The 22286-nt window shown below is 42.2% G+C and overlaps 1 protein-coding gene across 5 annotated transcripts in view; it reads right to left on the bottom strand.

The window, feature by feature from the left end:
* Window positions 1-22286, bottom strand: part of stard13b (StAR related lipid transfer domain containing 13b) — a 76604-nt gene that overhangs the window by 13940 nt on the left and 40378 nt on the right. Inside the window, exon 1 of one of the 5 annotated variants that reach the window (XM_078245684.1) lies at window positions 17428-17702. The exons of 3 other annotated variants lie outside the window; for them this stretch is intronic. In XM_078245684.1, the coding sequence (XP_078101810.1) occupies window positions 17428-17590 (163 nt within the window). In that variant the 5' untranslated portion in view covers window positions 17591-17702. Of the gene's footprint in view, window positions 1-2338; window positions 2493-17427; window positions 17703-22286 lie in introns of those variants that run through there. One more of the 5 variants, XM_078245689.1, reaches the window with a different exon arrangement.

Here is a 22286-nt window from a genome sequence, read left to right as displayed (position 1 = left end):
TACTATAGATCAGGTTGAAAATGATCTTTACCAGAGCTCTCTGTGACTCTTTCATGGAGTCCAAGCAAGCCATCCCATTGACTTTTTCTGATAAAGAAACGAGGCCAGCAGTCTGGATCACTAACTGGTCCTCCAGAGCTAGCCGTCTGCAGGCTTCAGAGCCGCTGATGACAAGCAAAGGAAACAGACTGTTGGCACCTTTCCATTAATGCTAATAGAGTCGGGTGCCATTTACCGCCTCAGTGAGACATGCTGTCTGACACACCAGTGCTACAGTACACAATCTGCTTTACTTTAGAAAGAAAATATACAATTATGTTTAATATATACAAAGCATCAGATTGAGGAAGGGGCCAGCAAACTTTATACTTCACCTACAATTTCTTACACCAGTAATGTCAGAATTTCTTTAAATATACTGTATGTGGAAACAGTTTTCCTTCACTTTACTGTAACAACATTAGAGCTGAAATGATTAGTCACAAATCGATTGACAATTATCAGGAATGATTTTCGTAATTCATTGATCATTTCCAAAATTCCAAAGATTCACTCTGTTCTGGTTACAAATGTCAATATGTTCAGGTTACCACAGTCCTCCATGATAATAAACTACATTTAAAGATAGCACTTCTGCCATTTAAAAAAGAATTCCATTCCAAATTAAATTAATCCATAAATAGAAAAAATAACAAATAAATTAATTGATGATGAAAATGTAAGTTGTAGCCCTTAACAAAAAAAAGATTCAATAAGAAAACCCTAAAACACATGAGCAGGGTTTTCTGCAGCAAAATGCAGCATTTATTTCCATCATTAACTATCCAAAATCAGTCACTCTGTAGCTACATTATCAAGAATTAGAAATCCCAATGTGGTAAATGACATGACTCATTTAACATAAACAAAATATAAGACCAAGACTTTAAATCTAACATGAAAATACTCTTACCAGTTCCAGTGCTTCTTTAAAAGCTGCACAGCTCATTCATTCCTCGTTGCCTGCTAGTCTCATACACACAGCTGTAACTTAGCCAGCGTTCCACAATGCAAATCATTTCAGGAGCATATAAACATCACATCCAAGAAAAGTTACACATAAGCTACACCTACGGGTAACAAACTGCTCTCCCGCCACCACACATCTGAGGTCTCAGTTCCACTCCGTCTGTGCCTGTCACACTACAGCTGAAACATGAGCCGTCGCCATTCATCACACAATACTGTGTAATTACAGCGGCCGTAACCTTGCTATGAAGATACTGCTATCACCTGTTTTTCAAAAACTGTTGATCCAGGACTCACAGGGAAATCAATGAAAAGTGACTTTGGTCTTCAGACTGACCAAAGACTGAATAAATATTAACAGTTCCCTGTGTCCTTGGATGACAAAAGAAAGCTCTATTGTTTACCAGCAGTTGAGTCAACATGTGTTACGCTGCCAGGAGCCCCTCTGCTCTGTTCCCACCTGTATCACCAGGTGGATAATATCAGGACTGTATTATTCAGCCGCAGCCCATAGTGAGGGCGCTGCCAGGTCCTCTTGTGTCCCACAGCCACAGGTTGGACAACTGGGAGCAAGTAACATGAGCTGGGAATTCCTCTCTGTTTGGCATTCTGTAACACGATACCGAGACATTCTGTCCTCTCATCCTCTCTCTAAGGAAATCTCTTGTGGATAAAAGGCTGGGCGGGCATCATGCCAAAAAGCACTTGTGTTTTGCTCTCCACAACCCAGAGCTTTAAAACTGTGTACAGTATAAAATTACAGTTGCACAACGAGATGGAACCCAGTATGGCTGTGACACAATGGCCCAGAACGTCAGAAGATGTGTACGAGTAAAGTCTCTTGTGGCAAGGGCGACCTCCTTTCTTTAACAGTTCACTTAATGCAGCGTTCACTATCAAGAACATTGGTTATGCAATTCATCGCTGTGATATGACATGTTACAAAGTGCCGCACGAAAAGATATGGCACACTTGGACAGTGCTCGGGCTGAGCAGACACACGCACTGCCAGAATTATGACAGTTTGAAAGGCTCGCTCACATTCCACTCTTTCACAAAATATTTACAGCAAAACTTTCAGGCATTTTATGATGTTTTGTCCTGAGCTGCATTTGTCTGACAGCAAAGCGTGTTCGTGATTAACAGTAATCCTCTTCCATTCATACAAATACAAAAAGACAAATACCAAATTCATTCGTTCAGGTTTATGGTGAATAAAAACAAGCCATCATCATCACTAAAGCACAGGCTTTAATATGTCTAACCACCAAAATCCTTCAATCACCTAACCCCAGAGTTTATTTCCAGTAATACATTATTGTGTACTTACGGGATATTTTCATCATACAGCCAGAGTGGTTCATATATCCGTCTTAAGACTTAAGAGTGTCTCTCAACATGTCAGAGCATCTTCATTCCCACGCTGAGCCACATTCCTGCTCTCTCTCTGAACACAGCTTGCAGTTTGAACTCAGATCCACAGCTCCTTCTTTCCCCTTTCTCTTTCCATCTACCCCCAACCTACCATGTGCCTGACCCAATACTAAATCTCTCCTTCAACCCACCCCTTTCTATGGCAGGCTCCCTAACATTCACCCCCTCTCCCTCCCCCTTCAGCTTCTTGTGCCCGACCCACCTACCCAGCTCTGCCCACGACAGCTCGCTTTTATACCCCACTCAGCACATTTTTGGCAAAGATCTAAGCTTCCTCTGAATCCCGGGGCTCTTCTTTAATTTCAAGACGCTGCTTTTAAAATGTGATGAATTTACTACCATTTCCTGATATATATCTTTGTTCCCAGTCGTTTTAGCCAGGTTGCAGGATGTCGGCTTTCACAATCTTTCACAATTTCATCCAAGAAGTGTCAACGCTCACGTGGGAAAGGTTTCATTTAAACAAACAAAAGGGAAGCGTGGTTTGTTGAACAGTCCAGATGTTGTTCCAGCAGGTCAATGAAATGGAAAATCATGGCAGCCCAACTGGGGGAAAACCATGACATAAACCGTCAGCAATCAGCAGCAATGAATCATGCTGAGGCACTCGGCTCACAAGACTCTACACTAACATCATCGGGGTGATATATTCGTCTGTTTCACCTCCGTCTCAGCCTCTTTGTCTGAGGCCAAATCAATGAATGAGAGGAATTGTGTGATCTGTGTCACCTGAGACAGTGACAGTGCTGACACAAAACAAAGAATAACTTATTTCAAGAATATCTGAAAATATTTCCTTGTATATAGTTAATGAAAGAAACTCTGTCGCAAATAAGTAATAAGTAATGAGTAATTGTAATTATATAAAATAATATATATCACATAATTATATTCTTAAGTAATTTATTTCTTATTTACAACACATCTAAAAGACACTGAAATATGTATAGTTTCCCCATCCATCCAAGCTTACAATGTGAATTGATAGAAGGAAAAAAGAAGGTAAAATATAAGAAATACGAGAAGAAAAAATGTAATTAAAATAAGCATATAAGCAAAACAATGTTTTCTCAAATGTATCTACTTAACTGCCCAATTTTATATTATAACAAAAATCTATGATGATGCATAAGAAAAACCTATTAGTTTAAATGTGTGGATAAAATGAGGAGCACTTTAAATTACTGGGATTTGCCATGGGGCTATGATTACACAAGACATCACTTCCATCCATAATTTCTTTAAGCGTAATTACTATTCCATACGTAGCCTGTTTCTACTGCGCCCGCCGCTTTGTCACGTTTCTGCCATTTCCTCTTGTAAAACACAAGTCTTCGGAGCCACTGGGGCCAGGCCTGGGTAGCAAGCTGCAAGCACAGACAGAATGACGCAGGCAGTCCACTTTAGTCACCTTAACAAACCATTTAACAATAAATACACTCAGTACATATCTGAGCTTTAAAAGCACTCTAAAACAAACTGCCTAAATGTAGAAGTACTAACAGTGAAGACCGTTACAAATGTGTCCATTCCTCCCCCACACCGCACTGCTGCAGAGATGACTGAATGAATCAGCCAGACAAGCCAGCTAAATATATCAGTCAGAAAACACACAGACTGTCACTGAGCGCTGAGATTGTTGAGATTGTCTGTATCAAAAACACCTGGAGAGAGACAGAGCGAGCCAGCAATATGGGAAAAAAAGTTTCCACTAGTGGGCTGGTTGGCTGGCAGAGAGGTGTCGTCATGCTGGGAGGCATGGAGGAGAGGCCTCTCTTCCCCCTTTATGATGCTAATTGCATACAGACACCCACTCACAATGAGCAGTCAGCCTTACTGTAAAAGTAAGCAGAGACAGAAAGCCAGGGGAAACACACTGTCTGCCCAAAAACTACAACATCTGACGTATCACGCCCAAAATAGCATAACATTTCCCTCTGTCTCACAGATTGTAAGTGTGCATAGGGGAGCGAGAGGCAACATTATTGTTGCTCAAGGAGCCACAGGAGATCCGTTCTCTATTTGTGAGAGTGCAGGTCCTCTAAGGGGAATGCTGGCATTGCACAAGGTGGATTAATATTGCAGTGCCCCATGTAATTCACCCTAATGTCGTGGGAATAAAGCCTGCCTTTTTTCAAGAGTGGGTTTTAATTAACAAAGCTACATGTCCCTCAGACTCCAACATCCTCGGCACAATATGCCACAGTCATCAGCGTAACAGGAGGTGCCAATCGCTAATATCACAACACGTCTTCAGTTCACAGCTTCCCCGTCATCCCGGGCAAGGTGTTAAGACAAAGGACAATAGCCAAATCTAAGAGATTATCTGTCTTCTGAGGTGAGTAACAACACAGTGCCCTTATGGATGTGACTTTACTCTTGATGCAGTGATTGGCACATGAGCTGGCCGGCTCCGCAGGGCGAGTAATTACAGAGTGCCGGTGTTGAATCACCCCCGGACTTCCAGCCCCCTCATTTGATCCCGTGGGGCACACAGGGGACCTGTTATCCTGCGGTCGACATGGGATGCAGGTTTAAAATGATCAGCTCTAGGGCTGCGTTGCTAAGACACCAAAGTAAAATTTCCTCAAATACAAATGAGTTCGCAAATCCTAGGCCTGCTTTTGCCCTGTGGTCCACAGTGACCTGTGGAGAGATCCTTTCAGTGGACCACAGGTCTCCAGTAACAAGTGGATATACAAAGCAGACATCAATGCCTCCTGGAGGACGGGGACTTGAGGACAAACGCAGTGCCAGCCCCGGAGAAGCCAGTGCCAAGAAGGCATTAGCATACTGAAGCTGCATTGGTCTTGGTTTCACAGACATCCAAGATTCTTTAATTAAGAGCCTCTTCATACATCACAGATCAGCCTTTTAAATATTGCACACAGAGCTGCAAAGATTAATCCTTTAATTGTCAACTATAAAATGAATTGGCAACTATTTTGACAATGGATTTATGAGTCATTTTTTATTAAAAAAAATTTACAATTCTCTGATTCCAGCTTCTTAAATGTGAATATTTTCTTATTTCTTCTCTCCTCTGTGACAGTAAACTGAATATCTTTGAGTTGGGGACAAAACAAGATATTTGAGGATGTCATCTTGGGCTTTGGGAAACACAGATCGACATTTTCTGACATTTTATAGACCAAACAACTGATCGAGTTATCAAGAAAATGGTCGTCAGATTAATGGACAATGCCCTCATAGCACATATTATCTTAATTTGCTTTTCAGTTCTACTTCTCTGTTAAAAGACAGATAGCAGGTTACACACGGTCTGGTTTAAAGAATCTTAGTATTTTTTAATGAAAGATGTCTGTCCACCTTTCACTTCACAGCAGCTATACACCCTGGCAGCAACAACTTATTGATTCTGAAAGTAAATAACACAATGATGTGAGCCGGAGAGCTGCTGTTGTTGACCTTTGCCGAAGCCTACTGGGTCAAAAGTCATCTGAACAGTGTTTTTTTTCTCTTGAGGTCCTGTATTGAATTTAAACAAGAGCAGCACAGCTGTGGTAACACTCTCCTTCACCTCTGAAGGACACCCAGAGAGAAGGTTCTTTCATCTTCAGAGGTAATAACCCATCAACTCTCTCTCTCTCTCTCTCTCTTTCTCTGCCTGTCTCTCTTTTCGTCTCTCTCTCTCTCTCTCTCTCTCTCAGGTCTGGAAATACCAGTCACATGATAAGGCTGTTTTATGCTTCTGCGTCGAATCGACGGCGTACCCCCGCAGACCCCTCTGCGTCTACGCCGTAGCCTGACCTGCACCTCTCGAAAAAAGGAACTACACCTCACAGCGACGCATGTCGCTCGGCCGTGGCTTGCTAGCGTTGCATTTCCCCCGACTCATTTCTAGGACTGGGCATCGAGAACCGATTCCTACTTGGAATCGTTTAAAAAATTACGATTCCATAGGACTTTCCTATTATTTGTGAAAATAGGCATGTGACCCGTTTCAACTCCACCCCTCAAAGAATCGGAATCAAGAATCGATGAGAACTGGAATCGAAAGGAAGAATTGGGATTGGAATCAGAATCGTTAAAATCCAAACGATGCCCAACCCTACTCATTTCCTGGTTCTCCTTCTCCATCGACAACATGAAATCAAGGAGAGGGTTAACTTCTCCTGCTCCAGATTTCACCGTGGTCAGAAAGAACAGAGGAGACACTTTGTTTCTCTCACTATGACTCTAGAGTCGCTACTCGCTCCACTCCACTCTCTCACTTCTCCCTCGCTCTACCACCCACTCCTCACACACACACATTCCGGCTTGACGCACACACCAGTGCACAAGTATAAACATCAGGCCACTTACGTAGGCTACGACGAAAGCTCTGCGTGGAGTCTCCGCAGAACCATAAAACAGGCTTTACTCATGATAATACAATGCACTGTGACAACATTTAAATACCTACATGGTGATTTTCCCTTATTCCTGAGCAGTGTTTGTTAGTGGTAGTCTAATATTAAAAGCCAAAGCGGAGTCATTTCTTACACACAGTCCTGCCTGAGAACACAACATCGTTATAGATCACTGCTTAAAGGAGGGTAAAAACCATGTGGGGACAGCATGATCTTGCAAACATTTTTAAAACTATGGAAAATCACTTTAAGTTGTTTCCAAAAGCAGGCATTACATGTGTTCCAAGTCACCAAACAACAGCCTGGGAGAGAAATGGGAAAAGATTATCAGAGAGTCACACAAATAGCGTTTCAGTGAAGGATTTTACAAATGCTCCCAGACCCAATCTGCAAAATGATAGCACACTGAATCTGGTTGGGTGTCACAGCCAGAAGACAAATAATGGGCTATGATGTGTGGGTTGTGTGGCCTCTGAACAAGCCAAGGCTTCAAAGTTCACTCTGTTAGCTTTGTGGTGTTTTCATCCAACTCGTTACAGCGTCTCACATTCACTCAGTTTTGAGAAAATTGTCTAACAACCACATGTTGATTCCCCAGGGTCTCTTAGCAAACAGCAAAAACTGAGGGAAGTGTTGAGTGTACTACGGATTCGCAGACGGGGGTGTTTTCCTGCACACCAACAGGACACTTTGGCACATGACTTCCAGCAGAAGTGTCCTTTACTAGAAAAGAGACCTCTGACCCCAAACCTCTAGGAAGGAGGGCATCTCTGCAATTTCCAGATCCCCAAGTACCTCCGCTTTACTGCCAGCAACTCTGAACAGAGCAAAGATCACTCAGCAGAACTTGTGAAATACAACTTCTGTGAAATACATACTACAGTGACTTCCAAGGCACGACGCACAAGCTAAACACTTCCAGACACTGGACTGCAGCCATGTTCCCACGCACGTTTAAGTGTTTTGACAACCATCTTGGAGGCCTTTATGAAGGATTTGCTTTCTTTGGTGATAAAAACATCAACCTTGGCTTTCGGAGATTTCCCTTTTCATTTCATCCAGGCATACCTCCCCGAAACCCCGGACTATTTCCTCAACTCAGTGTTGATCTTTGTAGAGTAATCATTGTGCGAGTTGTTCGGTCGGGGTTATTCAGTCTATCCACAGATTGATAAATAACATAGTGCTGGATGACTAATGCAAGCTGCTCAGTGATAACACACATCAAGGGCTAGCTATCTGTGATGATATTCAACAGTGTTCTTCTCTCAGAAATGCTGATTTTAGCCAAATAGCCATTCTTATCTCGATGTTGTTTTTGGCCTTCATTCCAAAATATATTTTTTTATTAAAGTGAGCTCCTCAGAGTTAATAACAGCGTGACAAATCTACCCAGAAAGCATATAAACAGTAAGACAGCCTGATGTAACAGATTAGGAGAGGTATTGTATCTGTGGGCATTTGTGCTGCCCCCAGTCCAAATGTAAGGCCTAAAAAGAGACTTCAGAACGGGAAAGTTCAACTTTCCCCCAGCTTCATTTTTTGTCCACTAAAACATTCCCTTGAAGCTCTCAACTTCCCTCTTCGTCCTTCCTCCTCCTCTCTGCTTTTCTGTCTTCGTCCCTCTCTTTCAACAAGACTCCTACAGTGTCCCATGTGGTCAGGCCATTAACGGCTTAGTCCTACCAACATTTACCACAACTTCCTAGAGGTGTGTGTTTGTGTGTGCGTCCTGAATGAAGTCCATACATGTCCTGTTTTATGTAAAGCACAGTAGGCTGCATGTCTTACCATGTAATGTTGTTTTCCCACTCGTAATATACGGTTGTGTGGTTGTAATGCTTCCTTCCCTTTGATAGCCTATATAAACACTGTAATTTGGTTTTCCGAGAGCGCTGTATAACACAACTAAAGGGAGATGACTATGAATTACTGACAAACACTCAGCCAGCTGACCTAAAATCTCGACTCCGACACGGAAAAAAGCCTGACTGGAAAGTTATCAACACATGTTCCGTAAGTCCTGGCACCTGCACAAATCAAACGTCTCATGATGGAAGAACTTTTAAGTTTAGCAGATGCTAATAAGTACAAATATACTGTAAACTAATAAATGAGGTTTCATGTGTGACCTCAGCTCTGTGAAGTACAGGAACCGGGTAAAAGAGGAGAAGGAAAACATCGGGAAGAAACCCTTCTGAAGTGGAATCCTGCAGAGCTGCATTAGGTCCACCTCCCTCTCATTTGGACTGGATCCCAGAGGGGACTACGTGGGGTTCCCTTCTTCTCTGGGAATGGCCTCAAAGAGTCAGAGGGTAGAGAGGGGGCCAATGTCAGAACAAGGGCCCCCACCGTGAGAAAGCCCTCTCGGGGACCTCCACAATAAAAGCATGGAGCCATCCATCGGGACGCTGGTCCTAATTAACGACATCAAAGTGAACGGCCATAAGACTGCCTCAGGAGCCTCGCGGCACTCATGCAACAGACCCATGAGTTGCAGCGCAGATGATGACACTGTCAGCGTGTGTCGTTATGTATGATGAGGTGCGGCATGTCAAGAATGATACCCAATAAAAGAGCCAAGTGATTGTTCTGTTTCATCAGAGCACGCACAGAGTCGCTCCCTCATGCACACACAGAGAGAGCACTAATAGAAAATGCAGGGCCGCTTGTCATGCGTGGCCATCAATGACAGGCTGTGTTCAGACAGTCACTCCCCGGCTGAAAGGCCTATAAAGCGAAGAGACAGCGGCTGAATGTCTGTGGTCTGTGTGCATGCTGCCTTTGCCGCCTCTGTCAGTTTTTCCAGCTAATGACATGTGATGTACATTTCAACCACAGGAGGGCAGCCAAGTGCTGAACGTTGGCATGCTGATGAGGGGGAATTGTACTATGAAGGATACAGATGGTCCAATGTGAGGCGCAACAACCACTATGTCAAGAATGTAATGCTTTTAAGTGAAGCCTGAAATAGCAGTTATCTAATCTAAACAATAATTTGGAGCACCTGACAGTTATCTCTACTGTCTTTTGATTTTTTTTTTTACAAAACTTGTTTTTGTAAAACTCCATAAAATGTAAATGTAAACTGAGAATACTTTTAATATCTCTATACATGCTTCATTTATCCAAGACTAATTAGCTGCAGCTTTCTGATGACTGAGAAGTGATTATTTGGATCAAACACATATTTAGTGTACTATTTGCTGTATGTAGGGTAACAAGGCTTTTTTCCGTGAATTAGCAATTTTTAATCTGTGGAATGTAAAAGAGCTGAGAACATGAGGCATTTTCCACCATGGCTCTGTTAATATGTGACTTTCTGTTCCTGTTACAGTGCAGCTGAGGCATTTCTCAAATCTCTTCGTAAATAATTAGCCCTGCACATGTGCCAGCTGTCAGCTACTCTGACTGTGTAGCTCAGCTTGCCACCTACAGGCAAAAGTGGGAATCTACATAAGAGCTGTATGAATGTGACCTTTCTTTACCAGAGGTTGGTTGGATTGAGTCAGTTACAGTTACGACCGTTACGTACATTCTTGAATCATTTATTGGTTCTTTATCATCAGGAGGCTGGGGAATTATCAACAGCTACCAACCAACTGCCGGTACACGTTGGCCTCGGAACCAGTGGTGGCTGAATTTTGGGATGCAAGTAAGCACTCGGCGCTGTAGACAAATCCCTTAATAATTTATATATAGATGTGTATCAGGAATAAAATGTTGAGCTGAAATGTTTGTTTTTTGTCATTTGGATTTAACTAGATATCTTTTCTTTGCCTGCTCAGCAAAGCAGGGCTGGAACATATCTCAAAATAACCAAAACAACTTCTTACAATATCAATATGTCAATATGTAAAGTATCTGTTAAATACATCTTTTTAACATGCATTCTCAAGCATTTCAGAAATAATTTAAGAGAAAGTTGGATCTGTAATTGCTACATGTTGCTACTTTAGTCAAAGAATTTGTGAATTAGGATTTACAATATAAGTGATCAGGACTCAACTGTAATGATAGGCATGCATTTATCTATTCTATTCTCCATTCACACACACACACACACACACACACACACACACACACACACACACACACACACAGCAATTACACAAGGACCCTAACCCTAACCCTATGTCCCCAATTATATTACATACTAAATATTCACATTATATATTAATTGTCATAGCTGTAGCATACAGACTTTTCCATTTAATACTAACAGGAAATGATACAGAACATGCAATGTTGCAACTTCACGGCCAATTCAACTTCAAACAGAGAGAGCCAAGTGTCTTTTTTAAGATGTACTTATGCCTTCTTTATGTTTTCCAAGCTGTCTGTCTCACCACAACCCACAATTATTTTATGTTTTTACAGCTGGGAGCAGCTTCTTTTGTACATTGCACTGTGGGAGAATAGTACATTGACATAATACATATTTAGCACCTGTTCAACAGAATGGTTGTATAATTTAAGCACAAAAAAAGAGAACAAGCCATAGATTGAATTAGTTGAAAAGCGATGAGGGTAGTGCTGAAGGTAAACCACCAGCTAATCACATTGGCTCCCTGTCAGTATTATTTACTGCCCCCTGAAGGTAGCAAACAAAATCTGCATAGCAATCACATCTACAACAGAGGGGTTTCTAAATAACAGATCGACTGGGATTGTGTGTACTAAGTAAACAATGCATAAAGCTACATCTTCACTTATCATCAAACCCCCATTTGAATGAAGGAGCGGTTGCATTTGTTTCACACACAGTTGATCAAACGCACCTCATGTTGAAGCAGACCAGTGATGAATAATTCAGTGCTTTGGAGAGAGGAGTGTTGACTGGGAGAGGACAGAGGCTGACTAGATTCCTCACCTTGAAGTGCCTTTTTTACCGTTACAACTTCTCAAAAGACAGAACAATGAAACCCCCCTTCAGAGTGGGTCTCTAACAATTATCCATCTGCTGGTCAGAAGAAGAACAGAAGGAGGGTAGAGCTTGTCCTCTTAACAAGCTGAAGTGTTCCTGTCCTCTATATGAGAAGTATTCCAAATCTGTGTTGACACACTATTATCCTGCTCGGAAAAGGTTTTGCTTCTTGATAAGTATCTTGATGAAGTGCATTTAAACTATGCAGGAGATTTAAACTTTATCATTAAACTTCTCTTAACCATGATTTAAAGCAGCTATGTACTGTAGAGCTGAGCAAACAGCAATGTAAGATGGCACTGTGCAGTATAAACATTAATACATTGCAGCAGGAGAACAAATGTGGCTGTCTGACAGCATGTTAACCTGAAAGACACAAGTATTTTAGCCACTGACAGCCAAATAAAAGGCACGCTTTGAGGACACAGACAGATTCATGATAAGCACACAGCTGCCACGCAATAACTTCATCGTCATTTGACAGGAGAAGCACAACGTCCTCAACCATGGTAGGATGCACTGATGGCCTTTCCAGGGCAGAGACCGGAGCCTGCCGGCTGCACCAGGGTCAATAAGCCATGAAGAAGGGCCATGGAGGGGTCACACTGGACAGAGCTTCTTGTCTGAAACACAACAGCTCCTCAAAAAGGAAAAGAACAGCCAGGAAGCTTTTAGTCACGGTGAAGCATCCAGCTGCTCAGGGTTTCCACAGAAGCCCAGATGAGAAGTTTACAGGACTTGTCCGTGCCTAAACAGGAACACTTCTACAGAAGTGAACAATCTGTGCATAGCCTGGTTTTCACTACAGTCCAGCTTGGTGCACAAGGGACACAGCTGAAACCCATCATCTGCATCATGCAATACATATTTGAATTCTTAACTATATGTGGACATAATACTATGAGATGGTGAAATATTCATTCTGGCATTTGCTAAAATCAATGTTGAATCAGTCAAGTTTCATGTATGAAACACACCTCAGTACATCTCAATATACTCTGATATTCCATAAATTCCATACCACAACCTACAGAAGAACAAACAATGTCTCCTATGAGACCTGAATAATACAAATACATTATTTTTAAAAGCCATATGCACAAGCAGCGTACACTGTAACTTTCTATCTACTTTGAAAAACTACAATCATTTGATAAAAATGTGGGTAAACTAATAAAGAAATGTTTTCTCAGTGATGGCATGAATATCTCATTGACTCACAAATGATGGCCTGTGTTCGACAGTATAAAGGCTATGTGTAAATTAAGGGTATATTGGACACATGTGGTATGTTAAATGCATGAGAAGCAACACCAAATGTGGAAATCCTGAGAATCTGGACTTTAGATGGGCCGAGCAGGGAAGAATCGAGGCAGACAGAGCAGAAAGCTACAGAAACAATAGTCCTTCCAGAGTGATGGAATATGGAATAATACTCCTCCAATATCCGAGGAATACTTTCATGAAAGGAGACACATTCCTCCACAATGAAAACAGGCCCTTTCCCTTGCAACACAATACCAGTGTGCAGCAGTTTCTTCTCATCTTACTTCACACAGCTATGCATTTATACCCACCAGCTCTCCAAGCTGATGAGATATACTGGTCAGACAACAGGAACGTGTGGGCCTTCAGTCTGTCCTGGTACTTTGTCAGTAGCTAATCATAGTGGACTGACAAGAACCCACACACACAGCTCTGGTGGCTTTGAAAGGCCATCAAATCGGAAACATGACTAAGACCCCACAGCCTTCCCTGGAATTTGGGGTGAAACAATACATGAGGAACTCTGCCCATCACCATGGCCCCCTCTCACTTTCAACCTGCTATGTCAACAGGGCTGGCCAGCTGGAATGCAGGAGCCACTGCAACACAAGAAGATCAATCCTGTGGCTCTGCACACTCAGTCCCTAAAAATATTACCTCGCTGTTATCCCTCACATTTCAAACATGTACGCCTCACACAAGGTGAGACATGAGGTATGAAAGGAAATAAGATATTAGTGCAGGGCTAAAATGCTGCGCTCCTGAGAAAAAGTGCCATACTGTAAGTAAATTGCTCAATTAAGGCATTTAAGGCAAGTCAGAATTAAAAAACTGAAACTACTATAAATTAGGCAAGAAGATTGCTTAAGATTGCATAATTATAGCACTTTATCTTCTTAGAAACAGACACCTTGGAGGTAACTGTATTATCCACCTTGTGTAAGGAGCATTAGTAACGTTTGTATTTACTTTATTTAAGAGACTGCTTGATATTAAGCGGGATTAATTCACTGGACAGTTAAATGAACACGCCGACTTATTGGGACTTTGTCTTATTCCCCGTATCCCCCAGAGTTAGATAAGTCCATACATACCCTTCTCATCTCCGTGCATGTCGTAACTCTGTCTGACGCACCCACCGCTAGCCTAGCTTAGCACAGATCCTGGAGGTAACCGGCTCCAACTAGCCTACTGCTCCCAGTAAGTGACAAAATAACGCCAACATGTTCCTATTTACATGTTGTGATTTGTATAGTCACAGCGTGTACAAATAACAAGGTCACATGAGACACAGACATCTAACCATTTACATACTGGGAACTATATTCTCAGAAGTGAAGCGCTGCTACTTCTGTTACTTGGGCGGAGTGATTTTCTCGCAGCACCTGAGAAGCCCCGTGGTGAGGAGCAGAGAGGAACAACGGTGCTTTTCAGGTGTTGCGCTAATCACTCCGCCCAAGTAGCAGAAGTAGCAGTGCTTCGCTTCTGAGAATATAGTTCCCAGTACGTATACGGTTAGAAAATCGCTGTGTCTCATGTGACCTTGTTATTTGTACACACTGTGACTCACAACATGTAAATAGGAACATGTTGGTGTTGTTTTGTCACTTACTGGGAGCAGAAGGCTAGATGGAGCCGGTTACCTCCAGGATCTGTGCTAAGCTAGGCTAGATGGAGCCAGTTACCTCCAGGATCTGTGCTAAGCTAGGCTAGATGGAGCCAGTTACCTCCAGGATCTGTGCTAAGCTAGGCTAGATGGAGCTAGTTACCTCCAGGATCTGTGCTAAGCTAGGCTAGATGGAGCCAGTTACCTCCAGGATCTGTGCTAAGCTAGACTAGATGGAGCCAGTTACCTCCAGGATCTGTGCTAAGCTAGGCTAGATGGAGCCAGTTACCTCCAGGATCTGTGCTAAGCTAGGCTAGATGGAGCCAGTTACCTCCAGGATCTGTGCTAAGCTAGGCTAGATGGAGCCAGTTACCTCCAGGATCTGTGCTAAGCTAGGCTAGCAGTGGGGGCGTCAGACAGAGTTACGACACGTACGGAGATGAGAAGGGTATGTATGGACTTATCTAACTCTGGGGGATACGGGGAATAAGACAAAGTCCCAATAAGTGTTTTCTGTTAGTTAATGTAGGTACATTTCACATTTTATTCAACACATTTGGTACACTCTGGCTGAATGCAACATACCTCTTCACATATAGATTTTTTTCTATAGATTATTTTTCTACATTTGCAGCAATTGGATTGTTGTGATTTTTAATACAAATATTTAGCTGAAACAGATGGCTTTTTAAATGGAAGATGAGGAGGACGATTGTATACAGTAGGTGGTTAAGCTGATTTATGAATTTTAAACATTATTGTCACATGCAATTGTTCACAGCACAACAAAGTCCAATTTGCCCTCTGCATTTAAGCCATCCTAAGCATGAGGAGCAGTGGGCTGCTGCGCCCAGGGAGCAACTTGGGATTCAGTGTCTCGCTCAAGGAGACTTTGATATCCGAACAGGAGGAGACATGAGGACATGACATGAAGAAACATTTCCAAAGTTAATGTTATCTTTGGTCACTTTGAAAGTAGTTTGAAACCACACAGAAAATGTCGAAACTGTGCAATTAAAACTGTCAAATGAGTCAAAAGTAAATATATACCCAGACTGCAGTGAAATCAAAGCACATTATATTTAAAAGTACTTAAAAAGTCCCACCTGACAATAAACGTGCAAGTAAAAGCTGTTAAAATAACTTGATCATAAACCCACTTCAAACATGTATTTGTACATATTTTCTGTCATTGTCACAGATCACCTAAATTGTTGGTTTCCTGTCAAAGCAGACATCTGTAATCTAAAAAAAACACATGCCAGGTTACATGACTGCACACGCCTGCAAACATAAGATCATGGAGATTTCCTCCCGAAAACAAGCGTACATACACATGGCTCCAGGACATCTCCACACATCCATCCAACAGTAAGCTGTGTATCCTTCACATCCTCATAATCACTACAAAAGCCTCATGTGTTGCCTCAGTCCTCTGTGGTGATCCAGGAAACATTATCTGCATTATCTGACTCACACTTGTCGTTACAATGAATAAGAGGAGAACTACGCTGTGGGTTGCCATCTGATGACTAAAGACGATGAAGCTGCTTCTGTTACGAAACGCAGCCACCCTTTGCAGGAATAGTAGTGCTTCATAATAATAATAATAATAACAATAATAATAATACATTTAATGATATATCACTTTTCAAAACAGATGTTACAAACTGCCTTAGAAGACAATAAAAACAGATAAATGAGGCAATAAGAAAAATAATTATTAAAACAGAGCAGCATATATCAATAATAGAATAACAATAGTAATGCAAGACAACAGAAACCAATTTGAAAACATAAATGTGTATAAATATACTGTATGGATAAACACAAATGGGTGCATATTACATATACCCATACAAGCATGCTCTGTACACATGCTTCGCCACACATACAGTATGCACATGAACAAACTATGCACATAGACACATAACTATGGGACATTTATTAAAAATGCCATTCTAAAGACATGCGTCTTTAAAAGCTTTTTAGAAGTCGATAGGGATGTAGCTTTGTCCTCTCCTCTCTATTGTTATGCTGCCCTGCCCCCTCCCTGGCCTGGGGACCTTAAATCTCCAGGTAAAAGCAAAGGCGAGAGGTTACAGGCCTTTGAGAAAGATGAATGGGAGGGGGTCAGGCACCACTATTGCTCTCCTGGCTGCATACAGCAGTCCACAAATGAGCTGAGGGCTTGTAAAACTGTCAGCCAAGACATTCATTGATATCTCTTGTTTACACTGTGGGCTTACCTCGTGTTATGTAACTGACCCTATAGCTTATCACCTGTCACTGTTCTTTATAGTCAGTCAATACTAACTATTCACCACACCACTGCACCCTGGACTGCCTACTGGCTGAAGGTCAAGTTTGGCTTTGTCTACAGAGGCACACACACAAACACACACATTTTGTTACCACTATATTTGTCTTCCAAATATTATTTTGGTGTTTGATTGAATCCCACTTTTATCTGGAAACAAATGCACAAGGAAAAAAAGCCAGAGATATGAACTGACATTTGACAAGGACAATCAGCTGATCCCAAACAAACACAACGATGCCCTTGCTCACTTGGCAATAGGTTATCCTGTCTTGTCATATTCATACGTAGGTATGTGTCATATCTTATTCTCTACATATTTTGACTACCAGCTTGCTGAGCTGTTACTCCGAGCATTCCGGGAGTTCAAAAAAAGAAGATTAATTTCAACAGAATACTTAACAGCTGGCTCTTCAGCCAAAGCTAAAAATAAAAGTCTGATTTCTAAGAGTCAGACCACAGTCTGAACTGTCACTTCTGTCCAAACTCCTACCTCCAGCGATCTTCTTGAGGAGTTGCTGCCTGGCAATGATCCTGCCTAGCCTGTACCCAGAACGTCTGTGGTGATGGTCCATTCTCAGGTAGAAATCCTGAGTCTCTGGAGTCATACTCCCAAGACACTCGCTGCCTGTGGACTCTGGGAGCTCCCGAAACATAACTGAAACACTGTACCCCAAACAAGCCCCTGACTGCTGGCTGATACACACTCACCAACACACTCTCCCCTCAACAGAAAACTTCACATACAGGCACAAAAAGCCTAAAGTGAGCTGAGAAGGACAGCAGAGCAGAGCCTAGGGGGAGGAGAGCCAACCCTTTAGCCTCATGTGACCACAGGGAGGCCAATGGGAAGGGAGCAGTTGGAGAACTGCCCACCTTGCTGAGCTGAATCCAATGTCTGTGTGAACGCTTGTCAACTTCCCCCTGCTCTGGAGGGAAATATAAATACCATTGGAATGCCTATGAACTGAGTAAGGAGAGCACGAGTGGAAGAAAGAGTACTGTGGGAGGGCTTACAAAAATACTGTTTTTTAGACGCGCCCTGCACTAGAACAACTCTTCTGCTGTTGCTGGTCACACAGGTGCCAAGTTTACTGGGCGAGAGTGAGTCTGTGCCATTTTACAGAAAACTACAGAGGAGAGATAGAAAGGGAGAAGTTGTTTTCCTGGTTGGAGAATGCTAATTTCTGCTCCCCCACCACCACCCCCACTATATCACCCTTAGCTCCAGCCACAGGAAGGCCTCTCAGCAGGTCTCCTAAAAGTGTCACCTCCTCCAGGGACAAAAAGAGATTTTAGCTTGAATACATATAAGTGATCTAAGCCCCATTTTCACCTGGTATTAAAATCCAATCTGAGTGGTCGGATCACAAGTGGACAGCTCTAAGTACAGGTTGAGATCCGATCACTCCGGCTGCTTTTAACATCTGTCCTGAGTGATCCAATCAAGTGAACAGCTCTAAGAATGTGGGTTTTCACCTGGAAGTAGAATGTGTCTTCAAATGCGTCCTGAGTGCCCAGTTGTGAAAGGATCTCACTTCCCCGCTCTGTATGCAAATAAACACGTACATCATTTCCGTTTGCATATAGGCTGGTTGTGTGTGTTTTTTAGATTATTCTTTTTGGCATTTTAGGCCTTTATTTGATAGGATAGCTTAGGGGAGAGATTATAGGAGAGAGAGGGGGAATGACATGCAGCTAAGGGACGCAGTTCAGAATTGAACCTGTGGCCGCTGCATCGAGGACTAATCCTCTGTACATGGGGGCACGCTCTACCCGGTGAGCTACCCTGTAATTACAGTAGTAAGTAACTAAAACTCGTGCTTTTCTGCTTTAAAAGTCCACTCGTATCAGCCAGTTTAGAACATGGAACAACAATCTCCTCACACCTGAAGTAAAGTCCACATCCGCACAAGCCGACCAGCACCACTCTCCCTGTGACTGTCCTGGCCTCCCCGCTGCATACAGGCTTGCCTGTGTAGTATAAGCATGGCGCCATACATGTGAATAGAGCCCAAATAGGCAAGCGACCAAGTCAAACACAGCCTCTGTCTGTTTCGCTCCCTGGCTGGCAAAATCCACCCTAGATTAAGCTCACAAAGACGACAATTCAGCAGCACACTTCAGAGCCCCCTGTACGTTTTCATAAACTTCTTCTGGGGTTTAATGGCCCTCTCCACACCCTCAGGTGGAGCTATTTAAATATGTGATTGTTGCTTTTTTAAGGTACTAGGTGATGGTGTTACACTATTCCGATGATTTCATTGGGCGGTGACTCATTTTTTACACACACAAACACCTGTGTTCGTTCATACTGTAAAAGGATCGCTTCAGGTGTCAGATGCTAAAACATGAGTGGCAGCATGTTGGCAGCAGTGTGATCTCTCTGAACCCATGTCTGTGTTTTCTTCTTCCTGCTCAGTCTAGACGAAGAAATTCACTCAGTGCATATCACATTACGGAATCAATCACCCGCTGCTATGTAACATCATAATGAATGAGATTAACTGTGTTTTCGTCTCTGTCTGCACTCAAATACCTCAGCGGGGATTGTGAAAGAGCTACGAGAGCGCCAGTATTCCCTTTGGATGTCACTGTGTTTAACTTTGTGCCGCATGCCATGAAGAAATGGCAGTGGTGTGTCCTTAGTGGGAGTGTTGTGTGTCAGGCAGTGACTCCAGCCCTTATCAAACTTGTCCCAACATGCCTCTGTCTAGGTTTCAGAGCTCAACTACTATACAGCATGGCAACAGGAATCCAGACTCCCATTACACGCACACTCAAACATATACCAAGGATCTGTATCATGCCTGCCAGCTTGACAGTGTGGATTTTATTGTTCATCACAATAAAGGCAGTTATTGTTACTGTCTGATGACAAACTAAGCCATGTTGAAATGCAACTGTAATACAGCCATTTAATGCATGTCCAGCCTTTATTCATTCTCTGCTCCAGCGCTCCAGCTTCAGACAGGTGGCATTACAAAAGGGAAATGTACTGTATATTCTGAATCATGGACTCAAAGCTTGGGGCCCACAAAGGATGAGTATGGAGGCAGTTGAGTGGGGTTTAGACACCTCTCTGATGTGGTCTGATTCAGCAGCAGCAGCAGACATGTAATCTGCACCGGGCAGTTTGGCTCTGGCTCTGGCGTGGCTACATTTCCTGTGGTTAAGGCTTAAGAAAAGCTCCAGTGTGACTTTAGATTTCCACCTCATGAGCCACCAAATGTCTGAATTCTGAGCTCAGGTCTGGATGTAAATCACACTTTAATGCCGCAGATCCGTTGAGCTCTTGTGCAGGTAACCTGAAGCATTTGAGAAGCCCCTTATAATGACCCTATCCAGTGGACGAGGTGGCAGGTGCTCTACTATGGAGACTTTTAACACACTGCAACACAATGAGGATCAATCCATGCATCATTATTCAGAACTTAATCTCATCTTTAGAAGCAAGCACCCCTCGAGCAGCTGCTGGGTTTTCCCCAAAACACAAGTGTGTCCCAGGATATTCAGGCTTCTAACTTGCATGTAATTAAGTAATATATGAGTACAAATAATGGTATGTAAAAATAAAATGTACAGGGAATTAATAAGATATGGAAGAGGCACGGTATGCTTCTTGAATTAAAATTGGGGGTGAATAGATTTCACATCATACCCAATTTAAATATAGGGGCATTGTCATTATTTCCAATTACATGAGGGTTGATCTGGCTGAGCACTTTGACTAATATGACTGATTATAACTCAAAAAAAAGAACTTCATGCATTATAAAACACACTAATTGTCCCCTCGCTCGTTAAGGATTTTCTCATCATCTCCTATTTTCTTTCCTAACATTTCGGCAGTGCCTTTTCACAGTTAAGGCTTTTATATTGATGTGTTATTCATAGTGTAATGTTTAATTCAGTGCTTTGCATATTCCTACCAAGCTCAAACGTACAGTACATTTTTTATTTTTTTTAGAAGTCAGAAAGCAGCTTTTTGAAATAGGCAGGTTTTTTAGCATCATGCTCAAGCACAATTACTAATTAGTACTATTAATTATTAGTCAGAGACTGACATATAAAGGCTATGGCAATACAACAGAGAAAAAAGGAAGTCTATTTAACCAACAAGCTGATAATGCAGCGTGTACCTAACCAGATAAGTGTGACAGCTGTGAGAGCAGTAACTGATGTCCTCATGGTGGTATAGTGAAACACACACAATTATATGTAACATATTATCAAAAGCCATAAATAATATGTGTGTACCCCTCCACACAATGAAGTATCAGCATCTATGTTTTGTGCCAAAATCCCAAACCTCAAGTGTTGAATATTTCAAATTTGCTATGTTTTTTTGTTAGATTATTTTTTGGGCTTTTCCGCCTTTAATTGTTTGACAGGACAGCTAGGTTAGAAAGGGGAGAGAGAGGAGGAAGACATGCAGGAAATTGTCACAGATCGGATTCAAACCCTGGACCTCTGCGTCGAGGCATAAACCTCTCAGTACATGTGCGCCTGCTCTACCCACTGAACCAACCCGGCCACCAAATTTGCTATTTTAATATTTCTGATTTGCCAAAGTTTCAGCTCAAGAGGAAATCAAATTTCTCGTTTAGTGTTTCACAATATCCTGTACTTCCATTCATCTGTGGGAGTTGAGAAATCGACTCAACTTAAAGTCAAACCCACACACACAGTGTAAAATGATGTCATGCATATCTTCCTGTAATTAAAAGGCTTTGTGATATGCATGCTTCTCTATAGTGTGACAGCTCACATCTATCTGTATTTGGCTCCTGCTTTCAGTTAGCCTGTGCCAGTAGACACCTATTAATCACACCGGAGTAGATGAACCTGACCGTGTCTTTTTAAAAATATTTACTCACTGCAGAACAAAGCAGCGGGGTACAGATACAGTACCACAGTCAAACAATAATGTTTCATGCAAAGGCTCCACACTTCTTATCTGATAGACTGACGTAAGTCTATCAGGTTGGAGTCAGTGCTTTAGCCTGCAAAAGAGTGTATGCATCTCTCTCTCGAAAAACTATACATTTAAATATTTGGCTGTAAATAGACCACCATCTGTGATTTGACACACATGGATTTCCTTGTTGATTGGCCACCATATCATCTCTAAAGAGCTAGAAATCAGCTGCCAGGGGTCTAAAACACCTGACCTACATTTTGTACAAATCCAGGGTTCCTCCCTCTGATTTCCCTTGAATCGGTTTTGGACATGAAAGATGAAGTTTTCTCCTCTCTGCCCCAAATATCACATCAGCCTTGGATACAGCCTGATGTGATATTCCTAATCAACATAAATAGTCACAGAAAGCAAAAAAAGAAGTAGGGAAC

This window comes from Sander vitreus, chromosome 3, assembly GCF_031162955.1.
Source record: "Sander vitreus isolate 19-12246 chromosome 3, sanVit1, whole genome shotgun sequence".
NCBI lineage: Eukaryota > Metazoa > Chordata > Actinopteri > Perciformes > Percidae > Sander > Sander vitreus.
The sequence above is the reverse complement of the archived record's forward strand: the minus strand, read 5'-3'. Positions and strand labels throughout refer to the sequence as shown.